Source organism: Lagopus muta, chromosome 25 (genome assembly GCF_023343835.1).
Source record: "Lagopus muta isolate bLagMut1 chromosome 25, bLagMut1 primary, whole genome shotgun sequence".
NCBI lineage: Eukaryota > Metazoa > Chordata > Aves > Galliformes > Phasianidae > Lagopus > Lagopus muta.
The window spans coordinates 5060232-5071449 of record NC_064457.1 but is presented as its reverse complement, the minus strand read 5'-3'; the positions used below and the strand labels follow the sequence as shown (position 1 = coordinate 5071449).

The following is an 11218-nucleotide window of genomic DNA, read 5'->3' as shown; positions in this document are numbered from 1 at the left end:
GGCGAGGTGTTTGCCTGCTTCCTGGGTTCCCTGTCCCCTGGCAAGGAAATGGTTGTGACCCTACACTATGTCCAAGAGCTATCACGGAAGCCAGATGGAGCAGCCCAGTTTGTGCTGCCATCCACAATGCATCCTTGCAAGACTCACTACAGTGAGTAATCCTAAAAGAAACCTGCCCTGACAGTCACGTGCCCTAGAGAAGAACCACACTCCCAGTTCACTCTGTGAACAGACCCAATGCAACCTCCTTTGCACCCACTGATATTTTGCCACAATGCAGCCCCTGAGCAGATCTGTGCTTTCTTCCTTGTGTGTTTTGAAGTGGATCCGTATCTCCTTCATGAGTTCCCCATAAATAAACTCAGAGACACTTCCAAAAATTTACTGACATCCTCAGTTCTCTCCACATGTTCTATATATGGATGCCAAATCCCACACGCACTGCATGGAGAGCCAGTGCTCTCCTTTATGCTATATTTCTGCCCACAGCCTGCAATTGTCGCACCGACATGCTGCATTACAGCCTCCTGCTCACTGTCAGCCTGCAGTCACCCCATGGTGTGGCTGATGTCCAGGCCAACTGTGCCCTCACTCCTTTGATCTACACTGCCCAGGACCACAGTGCTGCACAGGTACACCCTGCTGAATTCCAGAATTCTGGGAGCTGTCAGGTGGCATCACTACTGAGCCACAAGGAATGCACTGGGATCAGTGCTGTGCTCCCAGCATTATGCTGGGCCTGAGTCACTTCCTCCTGCGTAAAACCAGGCAACCCTTCTCCAGGTCTCACTGGCTGGCACTCCCCCAAATCACCATTTGGAGCTGCTGGTGTATTACAGAGAACCTACTGCAGTCAGTGCTGTGGTGGAGAAAGGAAACCCTGCAGCCACTGCAGGTGAGTTCAGTTGAAGAGGGAATGCAGGAGCACCTCTGGGTATCAGGCGGTGCTGGGGCGCAGGGAGACAGTGGGGACTGTGGGATGAGAGGCTTCATTGGACTACATGGGAGACATCCAGGTGAGTCGGTGGGGGTCTTAGGGCTCCTGGGGGGGGGGGGGGGGAGGTGCTGGGTACACTGTCATGAAGTACTAGATCTACCAGGATGGGTACAAGGAACTTTATATTAGGGCTCACTGGGTAACTGTATTGGAGGCACTGAGCTGATGGGACACTGGGCTGTGCAATTGGTGGACAGTGCAGTAGAGTATCAGTGCACCAGTATGGGGTATCAGGGTCTCTGGGATGGTGGATGCTGAGAGAACAATGAGGAACAGAACCAGGATGAGGAAAGCGATCCCAAACTGCGCTTCATTGCACTGTGTATCTCCTCCAGGCTCTCTGTTTGGTGATTCCCTGGTGTTGGTGACACTGGCACGCAACATCCCTGATGCAAAACCTGGCCAGTGCCAGTCTGGAGAGTTCATCTTTGTTTTGGACAGCACTTCCCTTGAGCACACACAGGTACCTTCACAAAGCGGGGGCCAAACTGGAGTGAAAGAGTAGGCTGAGAGGGAGCAGAGCCTGAGATTTGGCAGGACAAATCTAAGGACCAGGGCATCTGTATTCCCCACCAGTATCATCCAAGACAAGCCTGCTTTGTCTTTCCACAGGACCCCTTGCTCTTCCTTCTCAAAAGCCTACCCCTGGGCTGCTACTTCAACATTTACTGCTATGGAGCAACATCTGTGCGCATCTACCCGTAAGCAAACATGGGGCAGGATGAGTGTTATGTAGCTGGTGGGCAAAGCTCAATACTGCAGAGCATGGCTGGGTACTATGGGATTATGATAGATGTTATGAAGCGGAATGAGATGTCAGAGATCAGACTGGGATGCTCTGAAATATGCTGATTGGTATGGGGCAATGTTGGGTACTGGAAGGCGTGACTGGAGGCAGTACTGGAGGGCAGGGCTGGATTCTGGGGATTCTTTGTGGCAGTATGGGAGAGCATCTCTTATGGTTCTATTGAGAAGAGTCTTGTAGAAACTAGGACTCCAGATCTCTTTATGAACTAGTAGGGGGCAGGGTCTTGCAGAAAATGATGGGGTACAGGTATGGTAGTGGGTCTCAGAGAGCACTGGGACTAGCACAGGGCCACGTTGGCAAGCATGCTCATGGCAGGGGTGTTGGAGCTCAATGATCTTCAAGGTCCCTTATAACCCAAACCATTCCATGATTCTATGAATGTGCTCTCCAAACACATTTGTCTGCTGCAGGCAGAGTGTTGAATACACCCAGGACAACCTGAATGAAGCAATGCAACTCATTCCCACAATTGGCTCCAGGCTGGATGACACAGACCTGCTGGGAACTCTCCGCACAGTCTACAACACTCCCCGCCCCTGCGGACATGCACACCAGGTCTGGGCACAGGGCCATGGAAGGATGGAAGGATAGATGTCCCAGGGGCACAGAGAGAACATAGGAAATGGGGGATGGAGGGTGGAGTGGACTGAGCAACCTAAGGGGAATGCTGGTCATAGGTGAACAAGAAGGATACTGTGAGGTGTAGAAGAGTGCAGAAAAAATGGTTCTGCATCTCAAGGGGTCTCTGTCCCTGAGCGGATATCTCTCTGAGGGTAGCTTCTGTACAGGGGATCTCTCTCCTGGACCCTTCTCCCCATTTCAGGGACCTGCTGTCCCCATTTGGAGGTTCTTGTGCAAAGGCTCACCACTGATGTCTCCTGTCCCCCAGCTCTTCATCTTCATGTCTGGGCTGCCACCTGACAAGGAAGCCATTGCTGCTGTGGTCTGCCGTCATCGCAACAGCCACCGGTAATGGGGGCTCTGCCCTCAGTTTTTCAGTCAGTCCACGATCTCTTCCCATCATGGATGAGGATCTCTGTTCACCTGTCTCAGTCCTTCGGCCCATTCACTGTCCAGAGACTTTTCTCACCTCATAGCTCTATCCTGTATCAAAACCTCCACTGGGGAGTCCTTGCTTAATACTCCCATACCCAAGGCACCCTTCACAAAGTGAGCAGGGAGATTGAGGTACAGGGTTGTACACTCCTGTACCACCCCACTAGACTGGCCCCAGATCTGCCCCAAGCTCCAGCTCTCCTCTGACAGCTCCCTGTCTAACGCCAGCTCCAATCCCAGTCCTTCAGTCCACTCGCTGACATTCCTCCTGCCCTCTTGTTCTGCACCCCAGATTTGTATCCCCAGCTATAACTCCAGTATTCTCTAGCTCTTTTCCCTGCATGCTTGCATCTATGCTCGGCTCCCATTTCTGAAGCCTTTCCTTGCTTCTGTAATAGGTGTTTCTCCTTGTGTTTTTCCACAGACAGTGCTACCCTGGCCACAGCCCTTGCCAGGGAGACAAAGGGTGAAGTTGTCTATATTTCTTTTGACAATGCGACAGTTCAGGTAGGAACCTGGAAGCCCTGGTTGCTGCCCTCTGTTCCACAAATGCACAGCCTTCTGGGTTCTTGGACAACCCACTAATGGCAGCCAAGACCCAGCTGCCCCTGGGCACCCAGGCACCCAGGCTTCCCTAACTCTACCCAACTGCCTCACTCCACTGAGAAACCCAATGCCCAGGCTTCACAGAGAATCACAGAATCACAGAATTGTAGGGGTTGGAAGGGACCTCCAGAGATCATCGAGTCCAACCCCCCTGCCAAAGCAGGTTCCCTACAGCAGGTAGGTGTACCTGGCTTCTTCTTACAACAGGCTTCTTCCCTGCTATAGCTCACAGACCTGACTTCTCCCAGGAAAGCTAGCTGGTGCAGGCCATCTGCTGTGGTTAACCTGGCAGGCAGCAAAGCAACATGCAGTCCTTTGCTCAGTCTCCACCAGTGGGATGTGGGAGAAAACTGGAAGAAAAGGAAAACACATGAGTTGAGATAACAGCAGTTTAGCAGGACAGAAAACAAAGGGAAAATTAATAATAATAATAATAATAATAATAATAATAATAATAATAAATAATAATAAAAGAATATACAGAACAAGTGATGCACAATGCTGTTGCTCACCGCCCAGCCAGTCCCCAGACAGCAGTCTCTCCTTGCCGCAGCCAGTGTTATCATTTAGCTCCCCCCTCCCAGTGTTATCATTTAGCACAATGCCATTTGGTATGGAATATCCCTTTGGCTGGTTTGGGTTGGTTGTCCTGGTCTTACCCCCTCCCAGCTCCTTGTGTTTCCCCAGTCTTCTTGCTGGCAGGGCAGTCTGAGGAACTGAAAAATCCTTAACTTAATGTAAGCACTGCGTGGCAACAACTAAAATATCAACGTGTTATTAACATGATTCTCATCCTAAATCCAACATGCAGCACTGTGTCAGCTCTTAGGAAGAAAATTAACTCTACCCCAGCCAACACTGGAACACCAATCATATCCGTGTCCACTAAGAACCCAGAGGGACCACATGCTGAACTCTAACGGAGTTCCCAGATTGTGGTGTCCTGCCATTTTTCCCCAGGTGCTGAAATGCTTGAAGCAGGCCCTCAAGCTAGTAGCTGAGGGAGTCTCTCTGGACTGGACTTTGCCCTCTGGCTTGGGGGTTGAGGTGCTGGGAGGCACCCCTCAGTTCATCTTTCAGAGTCAGCACATCTTCCTCTATGCACAGATCCATGGAAAGGAACAGGTGAGAGCTGGGGCTACCATCCCAGTTAACTACAGTTACCTTCCAATGACCTCCCAATAACCACTGGTAATCTTCCAGTAACTTCCAAATATCCCCCAGCAGCCATCTGTGTCTCCAGTAATTTCACGTGTGTTTCCAGAATATGAAGGAGGCCAGTGGTGTCATGACCTTGCAGTTCAACCTGGATGGCCAGGTCGTCACTCACAAGATCCAGTTCCCACTATGCCCACAGGGAGATGGCCGGTAAGAGCATCTCCTTGTTTTCTGCACGTGGACTCCAGCTGAGCAGGACACAGATAGCTCACACATTCACAGCTTCCACACACCACGCCAAACTGGGAGAGAATCCAGTTCTACAAGCATGGTCTCCTTCCCTGTTTTGAACCCACGTGGACAGGACCCAGGTACATGGGCATCACTTCCTCCAAGACAAAAGGGTCCATGCATCCAGGTCTTCCCTCTGCCCATCCTCACTCCTGAAAGGAGAGAACCCAGGCCCTTTCTTCCCCAGGATGTCAGGCCTCACCTCACTCTGTCCCCAGGATGGCTGGTCATTGTCTGGCTGCAAGATATTTGCTGGAGAAGCTGTTGCCAGAGGTTGCGAGCGGATCAGGGGATGAACCAGTGCAGCGTGCCATCGAAATCAGTCTCACATCTGGGATCATCTGCCCCTTCACCAGCTATGTGGGTGTTCGTACATCACGGAGGGCCCCCTGGTACCATGGTAAGGAAAGACACTTGGGGAAAAGAACTGGAGAGGTATTTCCATGTGTTGTTCTCATTCCACAGGAGCCAGAAGTCCAGCCACAACATGCATAAGCCCCATCATCAACAGGTGCTTCTTCCCCATGACCTTAATTTAGACCCTTTCCCTCTTTGCTCTCGAAAGGCCCCTGGCACTGCTGCCACCTCGCCAGTCATTCGTTCCCTGCAAGATCCTTTTGCTTCATGGCTCCCTCACTGGCACTTCCTGCTTTCCTAAGACCATATGGTACCCACCTAGCTGGCACACTGCACTGCAGGAGTCATGGATTGCCATCAAGCAACTCACTAATGGCATTGCTAACTTATTCCAGCTTGGGGCTCACAAAGAAAGTATAGGACTTTGACACAGATAGGAAATACAGGGATTAATTAATGTCTGATAGGAGTGTTACTTTGCTTTTCTACACGTCTTGCTCTTGGTCTTGAAACTAATGAGTTTGAGTTTTCCCTTAATTATTCTTAAAGCTGAAAGTCCTTCAGCAATCGTAGGATCCAGGTCAAGGACGCCCATAGAAGTGTCAGGGCCAGTGCTTCAGCATGAAAGCACATTTGGACGATATCTGTTTAGGATGTCAGGAGACCACTGGGGCACCTGGCTGGGCAGAAATGTCAAGGGAAGAGGGATGAGTGAGGGATGTCCAAAAAGGGCTGGGGACAAGACTACATTGAGGACATGCAGGGAGGGCCTCAGTCTGCAGGCAGCTGCCCGAGGAAGAGTAGAGAGAAGTGTTCTGGGGCATTGCACACGGGAATGGAGAGGAATCATCTTCCTGTGATTCCCTGTTCATGTCTTGTTTCACAGCACCTAAACAGATGCCACCATCAATTTCCTCTCTCAAGTATGTGGATTCAACAAGATTTGTTTTGTGCTCTACAATTTCTGGGCTGTGGATGAGTGATGCCATTGCTGAGTGCAGAGAGCTGGTGGCACTGCAGAATGTGGATGGCTCCTGGACCCTCAGCTCAGATTTAGCTTCTGTGCTACAGGTTGATGAGGCTGAAATCAAGGGAAAGATGCCTGGTGAGGTAAGAGGAGTGACTATATGAAGTTATGTGTGTAGGGATCTTACATAGACCATGGCATGTAGGCATGACAATCACACAAGTGGAACACCGCAAATGAGGGCTGCATGTTTTTCAGAAGGGAAAGAGAAGCTGGGGCTTTGCGCTTTGTGTGAAGGAATGGATAGATTGCAAAGGACTGCCTCTAAAAAAACCAGCCATAAATAGGTTGAGAGCTTGTGAGTAAAAATTAGGGACTGTGCCAAGACAGGACATTTGGTGGTCATGGCCTGCTATAGGCTGCCTGATCAAGAGAATCCTGCTGATGAGAACTTCTTGCTTCAACTACAGGCATCATCTTCACAAGCTCTCATCCTGATGAGGGATTTCAACCACCTGGATATCTGCTGGGAAAGCAACATGGTGGTCTGCAAACTATCCAGGAGGCTCCTGGTCCAGGTATGAGATAAACCAACCCAGGGAGAATTGTTGGTGGACCTGGAGGAGATACATTTTCTGTACTCCCTTACTGCAGAGAGCTGGGTAAGGTGGAGAGGAAACACCGCAGTTCTCAATCATACAATCATAGAATCATTAGGGTTAGAAAAAAACTCTAAGATCACCAACTGCAACCATCACCCCATCACCACAATGCTTCTCTCTGGACATAAATATGAAGGGACCCACACAAAAGTAACAGTTGCGGGCATCTGGAGGAAGGATGGCGTTTGGACATCTTCACAGACATCTCGCCGCTGCTGTGCTGACCAGAAAGAATGTGAATATTCCCAGAGATGCCCCAAAAACAGACAACGGGCTGAGGAGAAAAGTCCTCGGCCCCATACTGGGCGCTGCAGATTAAGACTGGGAAAACCCCCACACTCAGGTCTCAGCTTTCTGCAGGACTGCTGGGACTTCAGCGTGCCAGGCGCTGTAGAGAAACACAGAGGAACCCCACGCCGCGTCCCGACTAGCAACCCCACCGCCCCCCCCAGCTGAGCTCGGACAGGGACGCCTCTGGAGGCTGGCGGGCTTCTGCGCACGCGCCGGTTAAAAAAAAAAAAAAACAGCCAGTCCGGCACGTAGTTATGCGCATGCGTATTATCTCTAGTAACACCTCAGTTCCGCCCTTTTGTGGGCAGGACAACTACGCCTGCGCACTATCTCTGACCCGGAAGTGACCTGGCCACGCGCCCGCGTCGTTCGGCTGTGTCCCGGAAGCTTATCCATTCTGTTTCCGGCCACCTCAGCTTGCCTAGGGGCGGCATCATGTCGGGCGCGGCGGGTTCGGGGGCTGCGGGTTCTGTAGGTTCTGTGGTGCGGCGCTTCCTGGCGGAGTACGGTAGCGGCACGTCGAGCCGCCTCAAGGTGCTGGACGCATACCTGTTGTACGTGATGCTCACCGGGGCGCTCCAGTTTGGCTACTGCCTGGGTGTCGGCACATTTCCCTTCAACTCCTTCCTCAGCGGCTTTATCTCCGCCGTCGGCAGCTTCATCCTCGGCGGTCAGTGAGAACCCCGCGCGGTTGCCCCCGACGCCCACGGCGTGCCGTTAGGATTTCTCCGTGGCGCTGCCCGAAGCTCCCGCAGCACGCAGGGAGCTCCCCGCAGTGCACGAAGCCCCGTAGCTATCGGAGCTCCCTCAGTAACGGCCACATAGAAACACGTAGGAACAGCTTGTGTTGGAAGGGGTCTCAGAGATCACCTAGTTCCAGCCCCTCTGTGTGGGCTGGTTGCAACCACCAGGTCAGATTGCCAGTGGCCCCGTCCAGCCTGGCCTTTGATCACCTCCATGAGTGGGGCACCCACAGCTTTTCTGGGCAGCCTGTTCCAGCTCCTCACCACCTTCTCTGTGAAAAATTTGTGACATCTCATCCCCTCTTTTAGTTTAAAATTGTTTTCCCTCGTCTGTCACTAACTATGTATAAAGTTTATTTCCTTCCTGTTTATAATCTCCCTTTAAATATTGGAAGGCCACAATGAGGTCTCCCCACAGTCTTCTCTTCTCCAGACTGAACAAGACCAGTTCCCCCCACCTGAATTTATAGGAGAGGTGCTCCAGCCCTCACGGCCCTCCTTTGGACCCTCTCCAAAACTCCACATCTTTCTTGTGTTGAGGTCCCAAACCTGGATGCAGTACTCCAATGGGGTCTCCCAAAGGCAGAGCAAAGGGGGACAATCACCTCCCTCACTCACCCTGATGGCCCCCCTCTTTTGATGCAGCTCAGGAAACTGCTGGCCTTCTGGGATGCAGGTGCACACTGCTGGCTCATGTTAAGGTTTTCCTCTTCCAGGACCCCCAAATCCTTCTTCACAGGGTTGCTCTCAGGAACTTCTCCCAGACTGTGTACGTATCTGGGATTGCTCTGACTCAAGTGCAGCACTTTGCACTTGGCTTTGTTGAATGTTATTAGGTTTATGTGGGCCCACCTTTTGAGCTTGTCAGGGTCCCTTTGGATGACAGCTCTGACACCAACTGCAGACCCCCCTTGGCCAAACCCCCAGCCCAGGGATCAGCAGCCCCCAGCTTGTCCAGTAACCAGGCAGTGCTGCTGCTTGGCATTCCTTGGGTAATTCCATACCCTCTCTAGAAACCAGAAAGTTGCCATAGCAACTGCCCCCCAGCAAGATGGTCTGCAGCAGACTGTAAACTTACGTTTGTGCACCACACAGCGCAGCTCCTCTTGAGCCCCATGTGTCCCTCCTTCTCCAGGGTGGTCAGAGAATCTTCCCTTTTACCATTGTGTATTGATTTCTTTCCTTAGTGTTCATCCTACAGTGAACCCAAGTCTAGAAATAACTGCTTCAGGATGGTGCTCCCCTAAAATGCACCCTTTTAAAAACATCTTGTCCCTGCGCAGCCCTTCCCAGCACAACCTACAGTGTTTTACTGGCTCCTTGACTGTGCCGAGCCAATCCATTTGTAAGCCCACTTCCTTCAGATTTTCCATGGCCATCTCTAATAGTTCAGTGCTGTGAGAAAACTGGCTGCCTGTCAGCCGCATGCAAATCCCCTGTCAGTGTTCTGCCTTTCTTGTAACAATGATGAAGTTGGTTTCGCTTGTTATATCTTGGAGGAACAATGACCTGGACCAGGGTGGACTGCCTTAGCAAGGCCGTGCTTCATGCCAAGAATTCCCTTTGTGATCTCTGATGTACCATTTTCTCTCTTCCATACAGTTTGTCTCAGGATCCAGATTAACCCCCAGAACAAAGCCGAGTTCCAAGGCATTTCACCAGAGCGGGCATTCGCCGATTTCCTCTTTGCCAACACCATCCTGCATCTCGTCGTTATCAATTTTGTTGGCTGAACCCTAGAAGAGTCTGAGGTACTGATCCATTGGGCCATAGAAAGGGACAACACTTTCTATGCTTTTGTAGATCTGGGAGAAAACTAGAAAGCTCCCAAGCTTTCTCACGAGCAAGTACAATCCATTGTTCTTTATGTTCATATAGGGGTAAGTGTTACTGCTTTTTGTTTTTGTGATTTTTTTTTTTTTTTGCTTATTTAAAAGTCACTTTAACTAGGTGAGTCACAGAAACCTAACCATATTTCACTCTTAGATTAAAAATACCTCCATTTTTCTATGCAGAAGGAACTTTCTGGGCTGAGACTTTGAGGCTCTGTCCTTGAGGGCTGTCCTGTGGAGAGACTGTGAAATGGCTGGTGTCTAAGTGCGAAGTTTATCAGCAGATGAGAGAAGAGAGTTAAGAATAGGGAGAGTTTGATACCAGAATGGGGAGAGCGTGCTCTGTTGTTAAAGTTTGTGGTGTATTTTTTTTCTTCCTTTGCAGATGAATTCTTCACGTTATCTTTCTTTCTTTCCAGGCCTTGAATTCTTCTAGAACTCTAATGCCAAATCTTGTTAGAGGGAAGTCGTGTTTTCCAGCAGTAGCTGCTGCTTTGATGAGAAAGAGGAGAAGCAGAAGTCAAAGATTATCCCCACAGACTGTCCTATGGAGTGGTCTGCTGCCTCATTCCAGTTACTGTAATTATTTCTTTAAATAAAGCCCTTCATAATACTGCAGTCTTTTTTACCTGTTTGTGACAGAGAGTTTCTCGTGATGCTTAAGTTCTTGCTCAGGTGTTTCCTCCTCCCTTTCTCCTTCCCTTCCCTTGTACCCTTTGGGTTTTTTTTTTTCTTTCTCTAAATGTTCTCTAATTCCAGAGGGAAGCAAGAAACAAGCTGTCATGGAAACTGAGTTATCATCCTCCCTTTTCATATCACTGTTTTGTGCCCCTTTATCATATGGATCGTACATTGCCAACATGCCTCCAGGCTTCAAAGCTATGGAGAACTTGTTTTAGGCTATGGTTAGTGATCATGAATGAAGGGAAGCTGCAGATGTTCTCCAGCACATCCTCACATGTACCCATCTTCTCACAGGCCCTTTCACATCTCTCAGGGCCGTATGGGGCACAGCTAGGTGTGCCAGTTGGAACTAAAGGCTCATTAAGGCTCAGTAGTAATTAGGACTAAGTTTTTCTGCAGTTCAAAGTGCTGATAAACCCAAGGATGTTGGAAGAGGCTGCCGGGCTGTGTCAGCTTGGAGACAGAACTTTACTTGAGCTGTCCTGGCTCAGTGGACAAAGGCTTCCCAAATTAAACCTTAACAATCCCTTGCCTCCAAGACATTTGTGCGATGCTTACATTCAGTGGCTTTGGCTCTTGATCTCAGTTAGTGTCTGTTTTAGTTCAATTGTTTCTTAGTTCTGATGGAAAATAGAGCCCTTTAACGATCAGATCAGGCACAGGGTGGCATATTAACTCTAGCTACCCGTCCAGATCTTTGGATGAGGAATGAACCTGGGTCACCTTTAGGCTTGAGGCTTCATCCTTCTGCTTCACGCCTGTTTGC

At 50.2% G+C, this 11218-nt stretch overlaps 2 protein-coding genes across 2 annotated transcripts; both read left to right on the top strand.

Moving 5' to 3' along the window:
• The first annotated feature begins 318 nt into the window (after window positions 1-318).
• LOC125684728 (von Willebrand factor A domain-containing protein 5A-like) lies at window positions 319-3422 on the top strand. The gene is made up of 7 exons (XM_048927145.1): window positions 319-632; window positions 784-895; window positions 1333-1460; window positions 1610-1698; window positions 2216-2360; window positions 2695-2774; window positions 3286-3422. The coding sequence occupies exons 1-7, from the start codon at window positions 408-410 to the stop codon at window positions 3329-3331; spliced, it is 825 nt and encodes a 274-aa protein (XP_048783102.1). The 5' UTR covers window positions 319-407; the 3' UTR covers window positions 3332-3422.
• Window positions 3423-7575: 4153 nt separating this feature from the next.
• Window positions 7576-10381, top strand: DAD1 (defender against cell death 1). The gene is made up of 3 exons (XM_048927146.1): window positions 7576-7863; window positions 9539-9687; window positions 10188-10381. The coding sequence occupies exons 1-2, from the start codon at window positions 7629-7631 to the stop codon at window positions 9667-9669; spliced, it is 366 nt and encodes a 121-aa protein (XP_048783103.1). The 5' UTR covers window positions 7576-7628; the 3' UTR covers window positions 9670-9687; window positions 10188-10381.
• Window positions 10382-11218: the final 837 nt, after the last annotated feature.

Excerpts from the sequence above, each read along its gene's own strand:
- DAD1 (XM_048927146.1), top strand. The coding sequence starts at position 7,629 with ATGTCGGGCGCGGCGGGTTCGGGGGCTGCGGGTTCTGTAGGTTCTGTG. Across the intron at positions 7,864-9,538 it reads CGGCAGCTTCATCCTCGGCG|TTTGTCTCAGGATCCAGATT; the intron begins GTCAGTGAGAAC and ends TCTTCCATACAG.
- LOC125684728 (XM_048927145.1), top strand. The coding sequence starts at position 408 with ATGTTCTATATATGGATGCCAAATCCCACACGCACTGCATGGAGAGCC. Across the intron at positions 1,461-1,609 it reads CTTCCCTTGAGCACACACAG|GACCCCTTGCTCTTCCTTCT; the intron begins GTACCTTCACAA and ends GTCTTTCCACAG. Across the intron at positions 2,361-2,694 it reads CCTGCGGACATGCACACCAG|CTCTTCATCTTCATGTCTGG; the intron begins GTCTGGGCACAG and ends CCTGTCCCCCAG.